This window comes from Topomyia yanbarensis, chromosome 2 (genome assembly GCF_030247195.1).
Source record: "Topomyia yanbarensis strain Yona2022 chromosome 2, ASM3024719v1, whole genome shotgun sequence".
Taxonomy (NCBI): domain Eukaryota; kingdom Metazoa; phylum Arthropoda; class Insecta; order Diptera; family Culicidae; genus Topomyia; species Topomyia yanbarensis.
Genome location: NC_080671.1, coordinates 238,112,944 through 238,138,735, shown reverse-complemented (window position 1 = coordinate 238,138,735; position 25,792 = coordinate 238,112,944). Strand labels below are relative to the sequence as shown.

Genomic DNA, 25,792 nt, shown 5'->3' with positions numbered 1-25,792 from the left:
GTAACTTGTTAATCCATGTTTACGGCGCTTTGAAGCTGCGTAGGGTAAAGAGCCTATTGGTTTTCATATGTTTCATATTTCGGTTATGTTTTTTTGTCAGTAAGGCATCTGACAACGTGCTTCTGTGGTTATTGCACTGTTCAGTAGCGTAGTATTTTATATAGGAGAGTACACTCAGGTTTTTTTACGCGGATTATGAAATTTACGCAGTTTTCATTTACACGGCCTGTATCCCCTGCGTGAAAAAATCTGAGTGTAATTGCATCGGAAACAATCACATTCCCAGCAGAACTTTTTGTTTTCTAATTTCAAACACTTGTTTCGTACTGCACACAACGGAAAATTTTAAAACAGAACTTACCGTCCCATCAGCAGTTTAAGCGCGTGTTCTTTTCCGATTCAAATTCAAGCTATGTCTTAAGCGTTACTGGTCTTAAAATTGTTTTCCCAGTTTATCCAGTCAGAGTATCTGTCCTACCCTATGTATTTAAAACACAGTTCTAATTGCGTTTTAAAGTATACAACAAATAGAACAATTGAGTATACTAATTTAAATTTTAAAATAAATCTGCTTTAAATTATGAAAGAAATCGCTGTACTGATGATATAATTATGTCAGTCCTATTAGAGACCATTCATAAATTACGTAACGCGAAAATTTCTTAAAATTGACTCCCTCTCCCCCTACGTAACAAATTGTCACAAATTTCTCTATCCCCCCTCCCCTATTACGTAACAAATTCTTGGAAAAAAAATTTCGTCAGTAAAAACACATTACGTAACGATCTAGCTTACACCCCCTCTCCCATATGTCACAACTTCTTGTACCCCGCCCCTCCCCCTAAACGCGTTACGTAATTTCTGAATGGTCCCTTACCACATAAAACACCTATATAATAGAAAAAAAGGCAGAATTGGTTTAATAATACAATGTTTACACTACAGAGTTATTACACGTTTTAATAATTAGCAACAAGAAAAATGTCACCAAGATAGCATAAAAACCCGTTTTAACTGGTAGTGCGAACGTTGCATAACAATGTAATTTATCAAATAATTTCATTTTTTCCACCACTAATTGATCAAGAAATACTTAACCTTAAGATTGTTTACTTAAGTTCATTAGTACATTATTGACAATTTAAATGGAAAATGAAATTTCATATTTCATGGAGAATCTGTATATTTCCGTTGGCGGGCGTGGGCTTCTTCATCAAAATTCGTCGCTGTTGTGCTATCTTATGACAAGCGCCATTTAGCATATTCCGAGAAAAACGATTTTTAAAGTTTGAGATTGAATAGCTTGAAGCTTATAAATGGTATAAATAATTCAAAGAATATAATTGATGCTTCTATCTATTCTGTATTAATCTCTCAAATATTACGAAGATCGGTTGACTATGTTGCGAGTTTTTACTATAAATATAAACAAAAGTCGCACTCACACGTGTCATAGGTGTGCATTGATGGCAAAATTTGTATGGCGTGTCATAATCGCGCATGGAAAATATTTCATAGAAAAAATTCAACAATTATGAACTTTTATTCATATCTTTGGCTTCACTTGGTCTATAAACAATCTGTTAAATGCATCTTGAAGGAAATGAGTCAGGGAATCTAGAAAATATAGTCATTTTTGGTTACAGTGTTGCCAAACATGCTATATTTCCAATTAAAAACTTAAACTGCTTTTTTTCACACAATGCGTGTATTTTTATTTTGAAAATTATTATACCATTGTGTTTCTCGGATAGTTTTAAACATAAAAACATCTTATACATCAAGATATCTTGAGCCAATCCCCATACACAGTTAATTTAAGTAAACAATTGAAAATTTCTCAGCACGTTTCTCGCAAGCAAGCAGAATGTCAAAATTCTGAAAACGCCACTTTGTAGAGATTTTTAGCCAAGTGATGTGGCATATCTAACTCAGTCTACCCCAAAATGGCGTTTGTCATAAGATAGCACAACAGCGACGAGTTCGCAATATGGAACTTTTCTTTTGAATATATTTTCTGGACAGACCAGCCTATTTTTACTAGATGGATCAGCCAAATAATGCCAATCACCTAGTGAGATACTTGATTAATCAATAGATTACCAGATTAACCAGATAGATTAAATTATGTTTTAATGGGGAGGGTATATAGCAAATTGTAACATATGAAAACAGGCGAGTGAGCAAGAACGTGAGTCGATATGTGTGATAGATAAAATTCATTTGCACGCTCTTGAAAAAAGCTACATTTTTAATGTCACCGTGGTCGTGTACACAAACCTTTAATTTTTTTTACTTTGGTCGATTGTAATCATAATAAATGTACATTTCTCGACAAACATACAATTACGGCTTAAAAGCCAACTGTCAAAATTCTCTTTGAAAGGAAATTCCGGACAAACCGTTACTGGCTAAACGCAGTTCATAGCAGTTAATGCAAGATAAAACTTTTTTTTCGCTTGCTATAAACATCTGTGATTGGCGGGTAACAGTTTGTCTGAAATTTCATTTCAAAGAAAATTTTGACAGTTGGCTTTTAAGCCGTAATCATATGTTTGTCGAGATTTGATCTACGCATATTATACATTTTCGGAAACGGCACATCAATACCTTTCGAACTGTTTCGATCGGATCCTATTTGAACAAGATATTGGCAAATAACTAAAATAGTAACCAAAAACACCTTTTTCAAAGAAATCTTGAAATTGCTTCTTTGAAAAAAATGGACTTGGTTTTCGTATTCAGCGATCCAAAATTAACTGAGGAAACGCCTTCCTTCTTAGCTTATCGCGATTACCTTCAAATTGTTAAAATCTGTCACATTAGATTCTGAAAATATGAAAAATTATTTTTCTGTAATAAAAAATAGAGCAAAAACAAAAAAGCGGAAGCAAAGAAAAACTTTTTTTTAAACTAGAACTTCTCAGAAAAAGAAATAGAGTATTATTTTCGTATTCGGCGACCCAAAATTAATCTAGAAAACACTTTTTCTCGTACCTTCATTTTTCTTGTAAACTAATGTAATCTTATTTAAGACCAAAAGAGATATGTGACAAACAGAGCAATTGTCACTCGGTGCCCAGTAACATCACCAGTTTTTGTCGGATTTTCGTGATCTTAGGCTTAAAATTCACGTTAGAAGTTTGCCTGTCACATAAAGTATTAAAAGATTTTTTTGCTGATTTATTTTTTTAATAAAAATCTACCAAAAATTAGTAATTTTACCAACACTACTTTTTTTGAATTTTGTTGCTCTTAACCCTAAATTGTTGATATTTTATCATATATATATATATATATATATATATATATATATATATATATATATATATATATATATATATATATATATATATATATATATATATATATATATATATATATATATATATATATATATATATATATATATATATATATATATATATATATATATATATATATATATATATATATATATATATATATATCAATACCTTTCGAATGATGATTCGTTTGTGTTAATTGGAAGATTTGTTCCGGAGATATTGACTAAAAACTGTAAAAAGTGCTCAAAAACACCTTTTTTAAAAAATCACAAAAATGGTTCTTTGAAAAAGTAAATGGATATGATTTTCGTGCTCAGCGACCCAAAATTGAGTTAGAAAACACCTTTTTTCTTAACTTCATGCAATTAACCCAAAATTTGTAAACTAGTGTAATAAGAGATGTGAATAGATACATTTATACTATTAACGTCTCCTTTGGACACTTGCCAGTAGGTACAACTAGCGAATCAAATTTGTTAGTTGGATGAAGGGCACGGCTCAACTAGCGAATCACAACTGAATTTCCTCTTGCGAACCCATCCGAATGGCATTTTTCTGCAATTACCTGCTTCGACATCTACAGATAAATAGCACAAACAAGATAAGGTGGATGTTTGTGCGATTTTCATATCTACGATAAGTAATTTTTTAATGTTTTTCCGTAAATACGCATCAATTATAGTAAGTAGTAAGTAATGAACATTTTTCAATCGTGAACATTCAGAACACTGAAGTCTTTGATGAATGTCTTATTATAACTTTTACACTCTGTTCTGATAAATGTGCCATTGTTTAACAAATGCACACCTAAATTCTAATACCTACCAGTAGGTAATTTTAATGTGCTGTCCTTATTTCGCTGCCGGAAAACAAAGGAGAGTGAATGATTTCTTTTACTCAAAATTAATGCTTCAGCCCATGCTTCATTTAGTCTTTTTTGAGAAATATTTCATTATTTTTGGGTGAAACCGGCTTCTCTCTCTTTCGTTTTTCGTTGGAGGAAATAGGATGCACAGATTTCAGATTACTTACTGCTAATGCAAGTTTTTCTAGTATATCATACAATTTTGGTATTGTGTCACAATGGATGCACTTGTTAATCGCATGGGTAATAAAGTTAATTAATCCCCAAATTATAAAAATGTGATACTAAATTCAAAAAATAAAAAAATTGGAATTTTGTTTATTTGTTTAATACATCAACAGGCATATCAAAGCCCCAATGATGTTGGACTTAATGCTAATCTTATTTCTAACAATCAAGTACACAAGAACAATAGTCATACAATAATTAAAAACAAAGAAGAAAAATGTCAAGTGTTGTTATCTAATTGATTAAACAGTCTGGAAAAACGTATACGCAGAGTTTGTCGAGAAACGTTGAAATCGAATGCTGAAGCTGCCTGGTTAAAAATTCGCTGCAGACCAGTGATGGCTCCATACATACTATAGTTAGTGCGTCGGAATGGTAATCTTAACATAATGTTGTTGTGTAGTGCTCGAGGTGCGACGTTTATGTTGATTTGTTCCAAAATAGCTGGGGCATCTATACGACCTTGCAGAGTGTCAGCGATGAACAAAGCTCTTGCAGTATTCCTTCGAAAATGTAGGGGCTCTAGTTGAATCAGCTGACACCGGTTTTCATAGCGTGGTAGTCGGGAAGGATCTCTCCACGGCAATCTACGAAGCGCGAAACATAAAAAGCGACACTGAACGGACTCTATTCTCTCAACGCCGTTATTGTAGTTTTGACTCCAAACTTCAGAGCAATATTCTAGTATTAATCGCGATAAAGCACAGTAGACCGATTTGAGACAATAGATATCTGTAAAATTTTTGGCTATTCTGAAGATGCATCCCAGAGCGAGATGCTTTACCAACTGCATAAGAGACGTGTTGCTTAAACGTAAGTTGAGAATCCAGAAACACTCCCAGATCCTTCACGTGACTGACGCGTTCAATGTCTGTTTCTAGTAGACGGTAGTTAAAATAAATCGAATCCCTTTTCCGTGAAAACGATACAACCGAGCACTTCTTCGGGTTCACGCACATGCGGTTCGTGTTACACCAATCAGCAAAGACATCAAACTGCTGTTAGAGTAATTTGCAGTTTTCAATTGAACGAATTAGTCGAAATATTTTGAGGTCATCTGCGAAGGACAATCGTGGAGTCTTCAGAACTAGATGTACATCATTGAAGTATAGTAGAAACATCAATGGTCCCAAGTGGCTTCCTTGAGGTATTCCTGACGTAGAAATGAAGATGGGGGCCTGACATTCTCCTATGACAACCGCTATCTCTCGGTCTGTGAGATAGGATCGAAACAGCTGCAAAACACTACCATTTATTCCAAATCTCTCCATTTTTGCGATTGCGATATCGTGATTTATGTTATCGAAAGCCTCAGATAAGTCGTTGTAAACAACGTCGGTTTGAGCGCGATGTTCCATACTCTCTGTTATGTAGGATGTTAAACACAGCAGGTTACACGCAGTTGACCGTCCGGACGTGAAGCCGTGTTGATCGTCACCTAGGTACTGCTTACAATGAGCCTGAAGAGGTTCCATAATCACCAGCTCAAACAACTTCGAAACAGCACTCAATGAAGTTATTCCACGGTAATTATTGACGTCTCGCTTATTACCCTTCTTGTGAACTGGGAACATGTTCGCGTATTTTCAGCAAGATGGAAAAACTCCTCTAGCAATACATGCTCGAAAGATGTGAAGAAGCGGAGTAATCAAAGCTTCAATATGCCTTTTCAGGATAACAGAGGGGAACCCGTCGGGTCCCGGATTGAAAGATGACTTAAGCCGAGAGGAAGCTCTGGTAATCATCGTTGCGTCAACATCGATAGCACCCAGAGCTTGGCCTACAAGTGGAGCTTGTAATGTCAGGCCTAGTATTAGCCGAAGAGATGATCATATATTTAGTTTTAGCAACATTTAACTTTAATTGTTTGAATTTTAACCAACGAGCAAAGGAATGCAAATCTTCGTTCAAATGCGCCACGGCTTCATCTATATCCTTAGCTGCAATGAACAGAACAGTGTCGTCAGCAAACAAATTTAAGTCACAAAATCGTAAAACTCGCCTCATGTCATTTATATACATAATAAATAAAATAGGACCTAAGACACTACCTTGCGGCACTCCAAGAGGATTGCCGAGAGGACAAGATACAAAATCGTTGAAACTAGTTTTCTGAGTTCTATCACATAAATAGTTTTCAAACCAATTATGCGCTATCCCTCCGATACCAAATCGCTCTAAAGTTTTCAAAAGTAATGGTCTCGAAATTATCTCAAAAGCGCGTTTCAGATCCAAAAATACAGCAAAAATAGTCTCTTTAACCTCGATTTTCTCTTTCCATTTTGCTAACACTAGATTCAAAGCGGTTTCGCAAGAGTGTCCCTCTAGGTATCCCGATTGCTCCGGAATTAGCAAATTATTATTATTCAAATAACTCATCAGCTGGCCCTTAACAACAAGTTCTAAAATTTTCTCTAATGTGTGCAACATGTTATTGGGGCGGTACTCTTCGGCTTTATCCGTCCCAGTAACTTTGGGAATAGGAATCACAAGTGATTCCTTCCAAACTGTCGGTACGTGCTCAGTTTGTAGCGATTCATTTACAAGGTCCAGTAGATCGTGTCCGATGACATGAAAGCAATCCTGTATCACTTTTGCATTGACATTATCGATACCAGTCGAATTTCCCAAAGAAAAACAAATATCTTTCAATTGTTCAAAAGTGATTGGGTGAAACCCATCAAATCTACAGTTAATATTAATCGGCTGTGTTATTTCCGCAGGTTCACTGACCAGCTCAATACTTTGATTGATCAGTTGCACACTGTTAACGAAATAACTGTTCAATTTTTCAGCTATTATTTGCTCAGATTGTTCTTCTACTCCGTTAAAAGTTATGGACTGCGAGGAACTAGGTTTAGGTTTAATTAAATTCTTTAGGATTTTCCATAACTCTTTGCTGTTGTTTTGATGTTGATCGATCTTCCTTTGAATGTACTCACATTTGGTCTTTTTCAAAGCTCGTGAATAAATATTTCGCGCGTGTGTGTACCCATTCCAAAGACGTTCACTATTAGTTCTGCAAAATTTCTTGCACTTTTTATCCCTTTTACGTTTCAGGCGCAAAAGATCTAAAGAGTACCAGCTGTTCGAGCTATTTAAATTAATATACTTTTGAGAAACTAAACTATATGTACACTCTTTTAACACATTAGTTAGAACAGCTGCCTTGTTATCCAAATTTCCATTCAATTCCGTAAAATCCAGGCTTCTCGAAACCAGTTGAGACATGGCTTGTTTCGAATATCTTTTCCAGCACTTAATTTTAACTTTATCCTCCTCACGGTTTGGTTCACTCTCCAGCAAAATTGAAATTGTCTCATGATCTGAAATTTTACAATCGGCCTCTACATACGAATGAACCCCATCAAAATTGGAATACACGTGATCTATCAATGTTCTACTGTGTCTGAAAATTCTTGTAAACTCACTAACCGTTTGCTTGAAATTGAAAAACTCAGCCAACTGCTTCAACTGATTCGAATTTTGATCGTTGAGCCAATCAATATTGAAATCGCCCGAAATTACATTAAGTTTGCTTAAATCAACGAAATTCTCCCACCAGTTTTATAAAATTTTTAAAAATCGTCGATCGCTAGAACTAGGAGAATGGTATACTACTGCAAAGTTTCCCATCTGCATGCCTCTTTCAACTGATATACCCAAGAACCAATTATTATCAACTGCTTCGTTTAACCGAACGTTGAATTTAATCGATTCTTTGGCGTAAATAGCAACTCCACCGGTATGTCTGGAATGAGATAGGCAAAAAGCAACTTTATAACCCGGAATGCTATACTGATCAAATGCATCAGCATTAACAATATGTGTTTCTGATAGAAAAACCAACAATGGACGTTTGTTTTCTACAAGATGTCGCATTGCAACAAGGTTTGTAGACAACCCAGCTATATTTAAACATAATATTTCAGACAGCCTCCCGTTTGTTAGTTGCTATTCACTCAACAAAACGTTGCTTTTTTCGATTCTAGCAGTCTCCGATATACTGAACACTGCTTACTAAATGCCGCATGGTTTACGTCCAAATTCATTTTGCGTTCACTATTCTTTTTTATACAATTTACACATTTAAAATCAGTTGACGAGCATTGAGGTGTTCTATGCGCTCCATTACATCTGGAGCATGTTTCTTTATTAACGCATCCCGTACTCTTATGACCAAATTCTCCACAGTTGAAGCAGCGCAGCACGTTAAAGGCCTCTAAAACAGAACACCTATCCCAACCAATGTTCACCGTACGGGCTGACATCAGGCCGCTATAAGTGTTCTTATCAACTTCAATCATTACATTGTATTTGTTATACTTGAAGCGTGGATTTTCAAAATTGGCAACAACTTTAACATAATCGACCGGAATGCCCTCATTCTGATTCTTTAATAAGTCAACGAAAACTTCCTCAGAGTATCGATCACTCATCCCCATTATTTTCAACTTCGGTTTACCGGGTATCGGTATAACAGCAGTATAAACTTTTCACCCAGATTGCGTACAATGTTTTCTTTCACCGATTCAATATTATCCCGAGTTGCACACTCCACAATAATCGAGCCATCTTTACCGTTTTTAAAGTTGCTAATTTTGTGCACCTTTGGATCTAATTTATTTTTTAATTCATTCCTCGTGTCGTCACTCGATTGCAACGGCTCGACTGATTTAATCACAATGACCGGGCGAGCCTTACGTTTCGTTTGACTTCTAGTTCTAGTTTTATTCGTCCCAGTAGCTCTCGACAAAACATTCGCGTAAGTAATTCTACTATTTTTATCAAAAACCTCGTCATTATTTCCATCATCGTCTATTTCAATTAACATCGGTTCATTTTCTTTATTCGTCAAAATTTTTCGTTTTCTACTGGGATTCCCGTCAGATTCAGAATGAACCTTCCTATTACTAAATTCCTCTTTCTGTTCATTCCAACTAATTCAATTTCACGCTTAACATTTTCATTTAAACAACTTTTCAAATCTTCCAACTTTTTGGCAACACTGTTTTCCAAGCTAGCCAATTTACTCTCGAGAGAGTTGTTTAAAGACCTGATCAGTTTTTCTATTCCGTTTTCTACTGCTATGTTTATCTGTGCATCGATGTTTTTTCGGGCATCAGTGAGAGACTCAAAAATGGAAGCGAATTGTTCCATCTTCTTATTCAACTCAATGGATATCGAACTAACATCCTGCACACCAGAAGACTGATCTGATAAACACTTCGCACACTTGTAGCAAAGACTTGCATTATCAGCCACCCAATTTACCATGGCCTTTGTTAGCCCGGAACATTTTTGATGATATTTATTACCGCAAAAAAGACATACAACCAGGCCTTCGGCTAGACTCACCGTGCCCGTACACTTTGCACACAGGACGCTCATTATAGGCAAATTAAACTACAGCTGGAGAAGCGGGACAATACCAAAGAACAATATAACACTGCGTCTTCCACTGCGGGCAAGCTTATAAAGCCAGCCGCAGCGAAATGAAATTTGAAAATCACAGAACAATAATAGTCTGTATGACTACACACTATACTTATCTGAATGATATATCGATTAGCAATAGGCGCCCACAAATTTTTCAACGAAAAGTAAAGTATTTCACACGATTTAACCGATTGATGTTTACGCACTCTTTCACACAAGTTACCATATTCACTTTCACAAAACCAATTGCTTGCACTCCAAAATCTTAACTGATTGATGGTTAGGGTCCTTAAAGCGGCCAGCCCCATAATTCATCAGATCATCGACAGTTAGACCCGCATCACTTACCACACCGTCGATCTCCACATCACGAGAAGGGACGCGATACTCCAGCGTAAAGAGGCTATTGCTAACGATATCATTGGCCTGTTTCAAGTCAGTAACGATTACGCGCAGTTTATCTGACTGAACCTTTTTAATCTCGGTTACGGCCGAGTAACGTTTTGTCAGCTCCCGTGCAACAGTTATGCTGTTTAACGATTTATTTTTGGGCCGAAAGTATACCACCCAAGGACCAGCGGAACCATCCTGGTAAACCTTGACTCGGGGGGGGGGGGGGCTGTGAGACATTAGGGGAAAGTGGGGGAAGTGGATCGACCATAACATTATCTGTCTCAGTATCAGATATACGTTCTTCTTCCCCATAATATTCGTCTTCGGAGGGTGATCCTTCTGTTTGTTCCATTTTGTTGCAGGAGCAACACGCTCGACCGCACTATTTAATTTAAATCAAAAAAAAATCAAAAACAATAATAAAAAAATCGTTTGTTTTATCCGTCACCCACGTGACCTTCACACAGTAGAGAGCTGATATAGCTCGTCTAAACAAAGCCGTCTTTCAGGCAAGAAAACTGTTTAGTAACGCACTTCACTGCACTACCTTCACCGATATCGCAGCTAATAAATATCACTCGCGGGACTGTTTATTAGTAATGCTTTACTGCAGCCTCTGCCACAGCAAGCACCTTCGTACTACCGAAAAAACTAAACCACACCGGAGAGAACAAAAAGCACTTGTTTCTCGGTACACGTTCGGTTACGAATGAAGGTGCTTGTTACTGATAAGGAGAACCCGAAACACTAAATACTAACTTAATAAAATTATTACCAAAAGTTGTAAATATAAATATAAGAAATTTTTCAAATATTGCATTGAACCCTGATCCACACTAAATCAAATCACCTTAAACAAAATATTCTGTTATAAAATGCATTGATGTCGCTTTTAAGTGGGTACATGTCAAAATGAATTACATGCATGTTGTATTACTTCAAGTGTTCCCATTCGTTCAGTAATAATATTTGACTAGGTCTTAACCTTAACCGAATTGTTTAATAGTGAAATTTCACACGAGTCTAACTAAAAATGATCATGCTTTCACACATATGATAAAAACTTGTTTTGAATTAGAATTTATTTATATTTTTAACTATGTGTTGATTATAGGACGAGAAGAATCAACTACTGATTTCCAATATTTGGCTTTCTTTGGTAAGTTAATTATGGATATTCATATAAAACCCCAATGCGCATACGGTTGCAAAACGAGTAAGTTTTTATTTTATTTACTATATTTTCGAAAATAATGCAGAGTTACTTGTGATACAAACATTTCGTAATTAATAGCACAAACTAACTGTTCGTCGAGCGAATGACCTTCAAGGTTAAAGTACCAATTAAAAAAGAACAAAAAACTTAGTTTGTTATACGGATAACACTAGTTTACAAATTTTGTGATAATCGCGTGAAACTAAGAGAATTATTGTAATGGAACTTAATTCAGCGTCGCTAAACACGACAACAATGACCATTTTTCTGAAATGTGTACCAAAAACACGTTAACAAGATTTCATCAATAGGTGTAAAAATATCAGATCTACGGAAAGACAGTAACAGCTCGAAAGGCATTGATGTACGCCTGCCTGTTTTTATTGTGACAGGCTTCATTTGTTATGCTGCAAGCAGGTTTCTGGCAAAGGCGTTGTTTATATTTAAAGTAGAGACGCTGAATTCCTATGGATGAAGACTACGAAACCTGTTAAAAGCACCCAAACCGCAGAAAAGCGCTTCTAATCCATCTCGATTCACTGCCATTGGCAGGTCTCGTACTCGATTGGAATGACACTGACAGATAAATGGTAAACAAATGATAAAGATAGCCTGGGACGGGACCTGCCGATAGATGTTTTGTTTTTCTTTTTGCCTCTCTCATATAAAGAAAGGCTATGCAATCATTCCAAAAGTCAATTTTCCAACCAAGGCCCGGAGGGCCGAGTGTCATATCCCATTCGATTCAGTTCGTCGAGATCGCAAAATGTCTCTGTGTATGTATGTGTGTATGTAGGTGTGTGTGTCAAATAACGTAACTCAATTTTCTCAGAGATGGCTGAACCGATTTACACAAACTTAGTTTCAAATGAACGGTATAACACTCCCATTAGACGTTATTGAATTTTTAGTTGATCGGACTTTACGGATTTAGAGAGCGGTCACACAGCAAATTCCCATATAGACTGGTAACCCTATGATGTACGAATGATGTAATACATATTCAAATACGTTCAACATTACTTGGATTTGCGAGTCCACATTACTAATGACCAATCAAAGTAGTTTTGAGCACATTGGTCACCTATGACGGATGTTGATGCCCCCTTAGAACTCGCCAAGTTCCCGGGCTAATGCCACACCTATTTTCCAGTAAACTCTTAACCGATTTTTACAAACTTGATTTCAAATGAAAGATAAAATATTTCAATGACTGCTATTAAATTTCATTCAGCTCTGACTTTTGGTTCCGGAGTTAAAGGTTGGTTATTGCGGTCACATAGTAATTTCTCATATGAACCAGTATTACGGTACCGGTACCGTAATACCTCATAGGGTTAAAATCTATTGAAATGAACATCAAATTACTTCGGCGAATAAAAGATTATTGAAATATTGTCCACTATTAATAATTCCGGAAGACACGAGTTCCGGGCATATTTCTGATCTAAAGCCACTTCGGTGATGACTGAACCAATTTTCAGAAACTTAGTCACAAATGGAAGGTACAATATGAAGTTCGGTTTTGAAACCTCCATCTACTCCTCCACCTCCTACCTCTTAACCCCCTCCACTTCTCTCACCACCCCCTCTCAGACCAATCTCTTTCCTGCATTCCCTTCATCCACCCCGTATACCAAAATAAGTTAGATGATTCCCTACGCATTCTCCACCTTCCACTAATTATATCCCTTCCCTTCTCTACCAAGAAATTAACATGAAGACAATATTGAACTCACACTGATTAAGCTATATAAATATTTTATATTTGTTTGTTTCAAGTATGTCAGTGTCGACAAGTTGCTTATCAGGTCCGTGACAGCTGTGTCCTTATATATGCTTATCAAGAGTGATAAGAATGTAATAGACATTTCCACAATGTTATATTGAACGTAACCAGGCATTAAATCATAGTTTGGATAAATGAGAAAGGCACAATTGCACCGCTGGGTGGATTAAAACAGGTTTTTACGTATGTTTTTATCTTTCATCTCGCAAAGCCATTCTTTCAGCCTCACATATTCTAAATGAACTGGCTGTATTTGACAGTCCAAGAGATTACTTAGCAGTGAGCCTCTAGAAATCCTATCTGCATGGTTTATTTCGGTTGGAATGTATCTCCACTGCGATCCTTTGGTTAACTATTGAATTTCCGCCGTACGATTTAAGAAGAAAAGCTTCCAGGAACTAGATTGAGATTTAATCTAGTGGATTATACCGGCTTGAACCTTTGTTCGAACCGGTCACAAATCTTGATAGCTCCTGGTTTACCTAGAGTTTTTCAACAGCAACAGTCTTTCTCAAGGCTACCTATATTTTCGCTCGATCAGTCTTTCTCAAGACTACATATATTTTTTTCCACAATTAGTCTTTCTCAAGACTACCTACTTTTTCTACTCAATCAGTCTTTTTCAAGACTAAAACATTTTTCAAGAACAATTCAGCCTAAAGAAATATTTAATTCTTCCAACATGCCTGGGTCCTCCCAGAAAGGCCGTGTGCAAAAAATTAAAGCTAAACGGAAAAGGGTATCTTCTCCACCCGGAAATTCAATAGACTGCAGCAACTCATTCGATGTTTTATCCGAATGTGAAGCTGATGAAATTTCTAAATTTCCTCGCATTGTGTATAATGCCAATGAGAAGAAAACGCAATCACCTCCGCCTATAACAATGATGATCTCCGACTTCAAAGCCTTTCGAACTGAGCTTTCGACGTTCTTTCCGGACGTGAAAGTCTCTTTTCAGATTGGCCGAAGAGAAGAATGTCGAGTTACAGCGGAGGAATTGATTGGCCACAAACGACTACTCCAATATCTTACGGAGAAGTTATATAAATTTTATTCATATGATTTCAAGACAGATAGACCATTCAAGGCTGTCTTGAAACGGCTACCACAAGGTCAAAGTTTGGATGAAATATCCAACGAATTGAAAAATTAACTTGGCTTTTCTCCTTCACAAGATATTCTTTCAAAGAGAAAGGGTATTGGCGATAACACGCCAGTACGCTCTGGAATTATCCAGGAGCTTTATTTAACTCATTTTAACCATAATGAGGTTGATAATTTGAAAGTATTTGAAAAAGCACGTTTTATGTTCCACGTGCGAGTAAAGTGGGAACATTACAGACGGCATGGGGGTAGAATTCAAAATCTGACCCAGAGTCGTAGATGCCAAGGCTTTAGGCACGGCACAAAAAATTGTCATTTGGATTCCAAATGTATGATCTGGGGTGATAAATCGCACACGAAAGATACATGTCCGGTGAAAAAACCACAAAAAGTTTCAAATGCGCTAATTGTAGCGAAAATCATAAATCGAATTTCTGGGGTTGTCCTGTTCGAGAAAAAAATTATAAATTCTCGTTCTAGACAACAAAAACAACAAATAAAAACGCTTTTAATCCACCTAACAGTGTGATGAGACATTTCTTATAACTCATATCACTCTCTTCGGAAATTATATCAATTGAGAATATTTAGAACTTGATGTTTCGCGATATTTTTGATAACATATACTACATGGGATAGTGGCAGGACTCAGAGAATCGCTCAAATCAGCATAGGACAACATCAGTGCTAGAAATCTCAAACCAAATCAATGGAAAAGCGAAAAATGGTCCATAAAATAGACATACAAACGAATTATTGCTAATGCTCTGTTAATAAAATATTTCAATTCTTCAATCAACGCATCGTGGTGGGAAAACTGAATTTCCCTAAATGGGTTGAATATTGTGCTGAGCCAAAAAAATCAAAAGTTTTTTTGAATCGATGTTAAGTTTATACTCTCAACAGCGTTTACTCAAATTTCCAAGAAATGAAATTGCAGCTCCTGATATCACGCTACCTCTAAAGTGCATGCGTGCATAGTTCACACTTTACTTCGACAACGACTTTCTAAAAGTGACTTCCCAGTGGTATCCTTGATTTGAATTATTATCGCTAATCCTAATGGCAAAGAACAAATAAAAACCTCTCCAAACCGAACCGTTTGGGAAAATCATCATCATTACAGGCCAGATTCGATTATCCGTAGAGTGCAGAAAAATTTCGCTTCGGATAATCGAATCATCCGGATAATCGAATCAAAACAAATGTTTTGCCTTTCTCAATAGAAAGGTATTGTAATTGCTCTGAAAACCGACTTTTTAATTGAGGCCCGGCCGAGTGACATATACTCTTCGATTCAGTTCGTCGAGTTCGGCAAATGTCTGTGCATATGTATGTATGTGTGTATGTATGTATGTGTGTGTATGTGCGTCTGTGTGTGTATGTGACCAAAAATGTCACTCATTTTTCTCAGAGATGGTTGAACCGATTTTGACAAACTTAGTCTGAAATGAAAGATATAACGTTCCCATAGGCTGAATTTCTGATGGATCCGACTTCCGGTTCCGGAATTACAGGGTGGTGAGAACGATCACGTAGAAAATGTCGATTTTAATAAATTCTGCAATGAATGTATAAAGGTGAAATTTTTTCCAAAATATGACCACAACTGCTTCGATTTGTGGTATTAGGTCACTAATATCCATTCAAAGTCTTTTTGGCCACATTGGCCACCATCATCGGTTCTGGAAGCCCCGGCGGAAGTATCCAAATTCAGAATAACAGTCACATCGGTTTCTCGGAGATGGCTAAACTGATTCAACCAAACTTAGTCTCAAATGAAAGGTGTTGCGCCCCTGTAGTGTAGGCTATTTAATTTCATCCCCAACCGACTTCCGATTCCGGAGTTACGGGTTGTGGCGTGCGATCACATAGCAAATTGCGATTCAAACCGATACTCCGATGAAAGCAAAGAAGGTAAAAATTTCGTTGAAATGTCTCTCAAACAACTTAAATTTGCAGTTCTAGGTCACCGACGGCCAACCAAACTTTCGTTGACTACATTGACCACCATGGACGGTTCCGGAAGTGCCCGGGAGAAGCGGGCATTTTTCAAAATTGACGGACTCACATCGGTTTCCCGGAAATGGTTGAGCCGATTTCCGCAAACTTAGTCCCAAATGATAGCTATAATATCTCCACAGATGTCTATAAAATTTCGCACGGGTCGCTTGTATGGGTCCGAAAATATATAGACTAAACCGTCCGGTCACATATGAAATTCCCATATAAGCGGGAACCCAAATTTCGTTTTCAAAGGGGGACCCCATGAAATTTCAGAAATCGAATTCGTATTTTTGATGCCAAACATCTTCAATATGCATGAAACATCGAGATTTTATGTTATCTCGATAATTTTTTTTTATGAAAATCGACTTTTTGGGACTTTTCGCACCTTTTTCAGTTCCATATTACCATGGCTGTTTTTTTCTTTTGCAAAATTTTAGAACTCGAATAATGATATCTTTTCTTGTATATTTGTCATGTCATGTATAATAATAAAATATAATATATGTATTTGAAAGCTTTTAATGAATATAAACAACGCAAACATTCTCGTGTTCATGATTGAGAAAGGCACAATTGCACCGCTAGGTGGATTAAAGCAGGTTTTCCTTAATGAAATAATTTTGTTATATGTTGAAAAACAGTATATAAGGTGCATGCATCAATGTTTGACTTATGGTACATGCATTAATGTTTGACTAATGGACGAATATCGATCACTTTATATTCTATATAGTGAAAGTAAGACATGTAATAAGTTATTTAGCCAACTTATTTTATTTTAATATATTGTGTTCGATTAATTTGGATTAATACACTTATATTTGGTCTAATAATCAAGACGCATAAAACTAAATTCTCTGTGTGAAACTTCAGTCAACTTAATACTGGTTTCGGTAAATTCGGACAGAAATAACCACTGAGTTTGAGATTACGCACCACTAGTTTGTATACAACAACAAAACTTTGGGAATCCTCTAAGAGAAGCAACACGCTAGATTCCACTGAGAAGCCCAAAAATTTGTTTCAAGACCATCCAACACAAGTCCAGTAATGGACGCCTGTTGAACGGTCTGCTGAGCGTCGAACAACATTGGTCCAACAAAGAACCAGCATTGGACAATTTTGAAATATGGATTTCTAAGGGGGACACGTTACAAGTATCAAAAATGCACAACTTTCTATGCGCGCGACACAAAGAAGCGTGCGTTGTTCAATCAGCTGCAGTATTAGCGCATTTCCTCAAAAGTTCACGCGGCCTTTCCTAATCAAAAGGAAAGGCCGCGCTTCATGAAACACCGCGCATAGCCATTCTGTCATAATATTGCAAATTTGCATAACGAAGTTGTTCCAAAAGTCAGCCCTGCTTTATGCAACGTGCAGGTTGAGATGCAAGTGGTGCCAAATTAATCACGCTTAATAAAATTAAAAAAATCTTTATAGATTACAGAATTGATAAAATTGGCTTAATCCATTCATGCCCATGTTGTTTGTGGACAACAACGTTTATAATCAGCTATTACTTTTGATTGAGGCGAGATTTGCTCACAAAAACAAGTAAGGCTCTTTAATATGATTATTGCCTTTAATTGGAGTATTAACAGTTACAAGGATCAGCTCTAGAACTGAAGTTATTGCAATTAGTCTGATTGGATTCTAATGGAGCAGTGCTGCCAGGGACAGTTTACGTTGACGACGGAAAATGCAATATATACGCGAACGGAGGTCTTAGAGGAATGTATGTAATGTTTCAAAGATTTTCTTCCATTTAATTCCACTATGTTTGGAAACATAGTTGAATTAAATGGAAGAAAATCTTTGAAACATGACGGAAAATGATTTTTTCATATATCTTCGTTATGGTGCAATATTATTGAAAACTGATAAAACTTGTCAATTTGGACTGTCGTTGACTACGTTCTCCACGTAATTGGACTATTGTAATTATTCTAGGAGAATTGTATTGAGCATTAGAAGGTAAAAATTTAACAGCTTCTAGCACTACCATGGAAGCACCTATCTTTATGAAAATAGGCTTTTCGTGTTTCTTGACCCAACAGTTTTCAAGGAAAAATAGTTTTTAAACCATATATGCACTAGAAAAAAGTTGGGCATGAAAGGGTTAATGAGCTGTACTTATCAATCAAATTTTGTTTTAAAAATTGTCCTTGCGTTTAAACCAAAATGGGAGGCTTATTACTATTGCAAATAGCAAATACAATTACTAGTTACACAAAAAACTTGTTGGCAACCTTAGAGCGGTGTTTAGTAAACAGTTGGTGCGGCGTGTTTTGGTGAATGTCTCAATATCATCATCGTCATCATGCGCTCTAGAGATACTGTTTAGTGAGTCAATCAGAAACTAGCTGAATCTTGGTTCTTGGATATTTTATGCTTGTTCAAACGCATTAAATGATTCAGTTTGTTCTACATCGTCACTCTGTAAACTTTTTTCTCTTGTTTGTTTGGTGGAAACATCATCCAGGATCTTCATTTGGCCATTGTTCGGTGTTCTACCGAGTCGCTTAAAGGTAGTTCAGTGCATTGTACTTCGTAAAGAATTATTAGCGCTGTTCTTTTCAGAGCGGTGCAAAGTGCTGACAGTGAAGATCTTTTTTATTAGTCTCCGTGTTTGTTTGCCGAATTTTTCTACAATAAATTTGTCAGCTTTTTGACCCGGAGAAATAGTGTGTGTGTGTTTGAGTGTCGATATAAAGTGGAGTTTTTCGATTTCATTACCCTAAAGTGATCTACGCATTCTAGTGGAATTCGTGTAAAGACCAGTGCTTCAGTTAGTAACCATCTTTTCTTCGAGCGAGGATGGTTCATAGTACCTAGGCGGCTAGGCCCTACTGCATCCATATGTGTATTGGAATGTGTGCGTGTAATATCGATACGGATTGGCGATGGTCGGTCAGGAAAAAAAGAAAAAATATCTGGCCGATGAACGAGTGATATAAACGGACCTCACCAATATCAGTGCGGTGCGACTTCGCTTACAGCCTGTGTACAAGCATCAATGAAAGTTTTGCGTGATAGATAAGTTCTTTTTACCTTATGCTCTTTTCATATATGTAATATGTATGTATCGATGTGGTCTTGTTGGTGTGTTCGGAAGGCGGCAAGCATGTAGCAGTTGTGTGTTTTTATTCCAATGCACAATGAAAGGAAAAATTCTTTACGTATTTATAGTTGTGATGAAGAGAGCAATATGCTGATGTGAGTGTACCACGGTAAGGCAATTGCTAGGGTTGCCACATTTTCAGTACTCTATGGTATCGCCAGTTTATTTACCTTACTTGGAAGCAAATTAGTTTGATAGAAGAAGAATGTATTATGTTTGTTTGTAAAAAGATGGTTGTTTTGCGATATTTTAATAGAGCTTGTAAAAATATTCAATACTTTATTCACTAAGAGCAAGGTAGGTGTATTTGTGTTTTGGTAACACTAGTAGCGATCTCTCAACGTGCATTTTCTCTATAGTCCGATTCAGACGATGCATCACTCGTCAGGTTTCGTCGACGGCGCAGAGCGTCAATGTCATGTCATCATTCTGCCGGGATAAGTTGAATGCCTTTCTCGTGTGCACATTCACTTGTTCCGTAAGTCAGAACTTTCCATGCCGTTGATCTTATGTGTTGCTGTCCTTTAACTATGTATAATTAGTTTTGACGTTGCGTTGGCGTGCTGCCCCGGTGACGGATGCCTGACGTATCATGTAGATCGTACTTATCTCTTCATCAGAGAAAAATTTAATGTTTGCTAGGGATAGGCGGGGGCTCGAAGATTCGCTTGCACACATGTAGACGAATTCATGAGTGACTTTGAGTGGCGTACATGCAGTCGCTCTCTTTTGTGTTTTTGTACGAGTTGTATAGAACATTGCATGAAACTCTTCAACTTCACTTTTTGACAGTCCAAGGAGCTTATGTACAGACTGGGCAAATTCTTTATTCTAGTTCGAGTCGGTTTCGGGTTTTGAGGCTCAAGTTACCTCAAGGCTTGGTAGTGTGCGTGGGGGGGGGGGGGGGGGGGATTGTGTTCGGCTTTGCCGCCGGATTGTCCGTTTGAACCTTTCCGGGATTCTGGGGGAGGAGTATCGGTCAGTTTGTTGGATCATCGCGATTCGATTCATGCAGGGTACCTGGTGGAAGAGCTGTCGGCTTAGCTGAGTGGTGCTTTTGAGGGGGTGGCTGTGGTTTTTTCATCGCGCAGTTGTGTTGCGTACCCCAGTACAGTGTGGTAGTGTGACAAAAAATCACAGCCACTTTTTCAAAGGCACCATTTATCGGGACCGATGGTTTTTCCAGCAGCTATTTTGTATGGTTTGGGTCGTTGTGGTCTGGTGGATCGGCTGGTGTTCTTGTGGAGTTTTGGGGGGGGGGGGTTGGATGGATAGTCCGGTGGCGGGGCTGAGCACGGTTTTTCCTACCCATACTACCCAGCGTTCAAATCTAACACATGCTCAAAAAAGGTAACTTGAGCTTTGGGCCCCGTGAACAGGTTCGCTGAACTATCGCTATGGGAGATATTTACCCACACAGGCGTACTTATTTTTTTATGGGAAAAGTGGTTCGCTTGCTAACGCTACTCGCCAGAGATATGGAATCACCTATATGCTGGATTTACTACCGAATTAGTTTTCTTATTTAGACACTGCATGTTGCTCAATGAATCGCATGATCAACCGTAAAAATGGGAACTCTTCGATTTGCAGAGCTAGTTAGAGTATACTTGCCCCAGGACTTTTAATGCACCAAGTGTTAAAGTGGGTTAAATCCAACGAGGAGATTTTGTTCGGTATTGAGTAGACTCAAGAAGTAGGGGATTTTATTCGGTTTTGAGTAGACTCAGGAAGATAATTGCTAAGTTACATTGCTACATTGGGTGGAAGTGGCATTCCTCTAATGCTATGGAAGTTTGTACTCGATGTTGGAAAGTCTTATTAGTGTGAAAGGCTGCGGGTTGATGAGAGGTTGTGAATGGACTAACAGTTGAAGCTCGAGAAGTACTATATTTTCATTTTTTTTTAATTTCCTGCGCCTTTCGTTATACTTTATAGTTATATAACGCAATGTTAAACTCAAGTTTTCAGCGCAAAAAGAAAAGGTTTGTTGCGGTTGAGTAGGATTTAGACGCCCAGCCCCCCCTGGGTTTGCGTATGCCGGGTGAACAAGTAGATCATAGGTTTGCTTGCACTTCCAATGACTAGTTGGTGCTCACCTTTCCTTGGCTTTTTGTTGCTTTGGCGTCGCTATCTTAAGCGCAGTACCGCTCTTGGTTGGGTTCCTGGAAACAACATTTTTGGTTTGTAGTACTTTGAGGATTTCTATTCGATTTTTATTAATTAGTTCCGATGAAATGGGGCATTTGGAACCATTTCCATGGCTAACCCATTTTTCGAAAGGGTCGCAATTCGAAACAGTTACCCAATGGGGAGTACGTATTAGCCGAGTCAACTCAACTTTGAGCAAAAAACGTGTCAACATAAACAGATTTGTGCCGTTTTTCATTGAGCGGCACCGGGACGGTGGATTGCACTGTTGTTGTGCTTTCTAGTGGAGACGAGCACATAACACGTTATGTAACCCGCTCCTCTGCTGGAGGGTGCAGCCCTACTGCGGTCCGCTGTTTCGGGGGACTGCAGTGAATGACTACAATGGATTGTTGCTGGGTTTGATTTGGGAATGACAGATAGTTTTGATGAAAACTCACTTCACTACTTGCATTTTCTAGTATTTGCACGTTGTAGTATTAAATAAGTGCTATTCTTATCGTTCTTCTTGTCTGCATTCTTGCTTTATTTCTAGTAGCTATCATAAAAACTACGCGCGATTGTCGTCGGTTGTATGTTCGCCGTGCAAAGTCGGTCGTTTTTGGTACTTAGGCGATGCTTATATTTTATCACTCATAATGCACTCCAGTTAGCATAACAATGCGTACCAATGGTCTTCGTCGAGAAAGAAAACAATACATAGTTATCGTCTCGTTGCATTTAATAAAACCAAAGTTTTAACGCGATAAATAATATTTATAGCGCGAAATAATCAATTACATATGTTTTCAATTTCAACAAATGGCTCAAGATGATAAAAGTAATCGCTTTGTATTATATTGTATTATTCGGATGACGCGTTTCGAGGGAGTAAAGAAACAAGCAATAATAACATCGTTCACGTACCGTTTCACTCAACTAAACATAAGCGACACTCCCGACGGCCGGATGTCCGGAGTTGAAGTTGCATTTTTAACAAACCAAGCATTTCTGAATTAATTCAACAAACGATAAATCTATTAAAAATTCTCGGCAGCCGGCTGCCCAGAGCAATAAACACATGATAATACTTCTGAGAGTTGCATAGATTGTATCACTTATCAAGGTGAATCCAAATTTATGCAACTTTTTACCCCATCCCACTAACAAAAACTCCTTCCCGTGACAAACGTGGAGATGCAGAGGTATACACGGTCTCCATAACAACGCTTGTTACACTAACATTCCTTTCCTTCCCCGATGACTGTAAGGACGTGGCCGGCGCTGTTATTGGCATTTCAAAGTATAGAACTCTCGAAACGTGCACATTGAGGATGGATAGCTACTCCCAGGCTCCATTCGTTGATTCACTGTGCAATTTCGTCTGTTCTGGCCAAGCACGGAGTAGCAACTACGAATTGTGCGGTCATCATGCTCATGCTCATAAATTTGTCAGCTTTTTGACCCGATTTTCTCAGCCACATTTAAGACACTCTTATGTAATTCCCCTATGTTTCACGATCGAATTAAAGCGAAATCCTTTGCGCAAGTGTGTTAAAAATTCAAAATGTCGATGTTCTTAAAGTATTTAAAAAGTTTCGATTGTTTTTCAAACTGAAGCGATAATAGACTGATTCCGAAGAGTATTCTAGGGTTTTATTTCATACCTTCGATAGTCTCAAACAATCTGAAACCAATATGTTCAGATTTCGTCAGTCTTAAATACATAATGGGGCTGACAAAATCGGTCATTACATTCATTCTAAAAATTACAGAGAAAATCACAGGCATCTACAGGAAAATGTAGTTTGTAGCCAATCGATTAGGTGCATAAAATTTCATAGCACACCGCATTGAATTGAAGTATTTGTTGATTAAATGAAATATCTTTATTTTTCCAAATTATTGTAATTTTCAAGAGTTTAAAGTTTTGTGCTTCCAGGAAATGTAGCTGATATCAATTTTTATCGATTTTTGTATTTAAATATTGGGATAGAAAAAAAAAGTTTTTTTTAAATGCGAAATTTCTGTATTGTACGTATTTTTGTGAGTATTTTGTGAGAACATAAAATTCTGGTTTCCTAAAAACTGTAGCTAGTATCATTTGTAATTGATTGGTGTACGAAAATATATAAGTCATCGCATCTAATTTAAAATTATATGCTAATTAAGTAAAAATTTTGCACTTCTATGAAGTTTTCATATTTTTTTAGAAAATATTTATTCTTTCAGAAACTGTAGTTGCTATCAATTAAAATTGTAGATGTGTAATGTAGCTTTAGAAATAATATGCGGATAATTGAAACAATTTCTTCGGACTACGGATAATCGAGCTATTTTCTACGGATAATCGAGTTACGGATAACCGAGACTACGGATAATCGAATATGGCCTGTACTGGAATTTTCATTTTCACGAAACTTTTCGACAACCTTCCGTCACTTGCGTTAATGCACTGGGTGCACAATTATATGAAAATCTTGCGAAATCGTCTTGGAGCACCAGCGGGTCCAATTCAAAGCTATTTGCTCGGCGAGTTAAGTCTGTAAAGAATAGTAAAAATTAAGTTCTATTCCATAATGTTCAGCTCAGCCATTCGAGAGATCGTGCTCACCGCATGCCATGAAAAATAAACTACGTTGTGACGCGACGGTCACTATTTATTAAAAAATCACGGTCTAATAAAAAATCAAACTTTAAAAAAAATTCAAAAAGTTTATCATTTTCACAAACTTATTAAGGAAAGTTGTTAAATAAGCTTTCGTAATATTGTGTAGGAAGAAAGCTGAAAATTTCAGTATTTTTTTTATCTGCAACATATAAACCCTTAAATATACCATTTAATTGGTATACGAATTGGAATAGGTTCGACAAATTTCGGAAGAAGTCCATAAAATAACCCCTTGAAAACTATATAAAAATTGTTGTAGTTCGATGCAATTAAAAAAAAAACCAAAAATGAAATGTACCTATTAAATAATACATACAGTAAAGACCCGTTTTTATCTGTCTTATGGTGTAAGGTAGGGTGACAAAATGGGGACATTGATAAAATCGGGCAATTTTATTTTTCTTTGTAATAAACTGAAGCTGTTGAAATATTCTTCCCGTTCCTTGATGTAGTCTGATTTTCTATTTCTGATTATTTAATATAAATTTCTTTTAAAGGGGTTTTCTAGCGTGTAATTAAAAAGATGAGCTTTTTATTTTTGCATATTTGCATTTTCATGATAATAAAAATATGCTCAACAAAGGATTTACTCGAATTCAGTCTTGTTCGTCTGCTAGAGCCCATCAAACATATGTTTATATGTGGCTCATAAACTCGGGTTTTGAATGTATTATAATAGATATTCAGTATTCGAAAAAGTTTCTTGTGAACGAATATAGAACGACTTTGTTTCTACTTGCTTGAAGTCAGCGGCGTAGCCAGAAATTCGGTTTGGTGAAAATCGAACTTACTGTCCAAACGGCATGATTCCGAAACCGTAATTTTTGATGTTTTAAAATTATACGGAATTAATTTTTCAAAAAATGATGACAGAGTTGTAATTTTAGTAACAGAGTAGCAATTTTTCAAAAAATGGTAGAGTTCGTGTCTTTAGCGAATTTGTTGAGACTATCATTTAAAAAAACTTTATTGTAGACATGAATATTAACCTGAGTAAATTCTCCATAATTACTTCTTGGAGAATATAATGTCAAAATTATTTTATCAAATTATGAGCTGTTTAACGTTTGTAAAACTCATCGGAGATACCAAGCCTCTGGAATTGGCGGTTTCAAAATTGTGGTATCTTGACCTTAAATAACTGTTTTCTAACAATTATTTTATCTATTCATATAATTGGTCATACAACAAAAATCAAATCCTCATCAAAATCGATACGCTAGAGTCGAATGGAAAACGCAATTTTTCATAAATTTCTCTCTACATTCGGAAAGTGTTATCCTCGTTATTAATCATATTACGTTTTCATCTCAACTCGACGCATTCCCAAAATAAAAAACATTTTTAGCAAATGTTGAAAGTTATGATATTTTTTGGTGAGCAGTTCTACGTTTCATAGACATAAGGTCAATTCCAACTTCGCTTCCTATTAAATAAAGACCCTTATTACAATACATCTCTTCAAATGCGAGCTCAATATAAAAGGAAATCTGAGGATTATGATTGATTTCAGAACTC

The 25,792-nt window shown here is 36.8% G+C and overlaps 1 protein-coding gene across 15 annotated transcripts in view; it reads left to right on the top strand.

The window, feature by feature from the left end:
* The window catches only part of LOC131678358 (neuronal acetylcholine receptor subunit alpha-7), a 1,795,942-nt gene that overhangs the window by 498,261 nt on the left and 1,271,889 nt on the right, over nt 1-25,792 (top strand). For 14 of the 15 annotated variants that reach the window (XR_009303634.1, XR_009303635.1, XM_058958445.1 and 11 more), the window contains one exon: nt 11,348-11,392. The exons of the other annotated variant lie outside the window; for it this stretch is intronic. Coding sequence is in view for 12 of the 14 variants with exons in the window: in XM_058958445.1 (XP_058814428.1) it covers nt 11,348-11,392 (45 nt within the window). In the remaining 2 variants the exon portion in view is untranslated. The remainder of the gene's footprint in view (nt 1-11,347; nt 11,393-25,792) is intronic. 15 annotated transcript variants of the gene reach the window in all.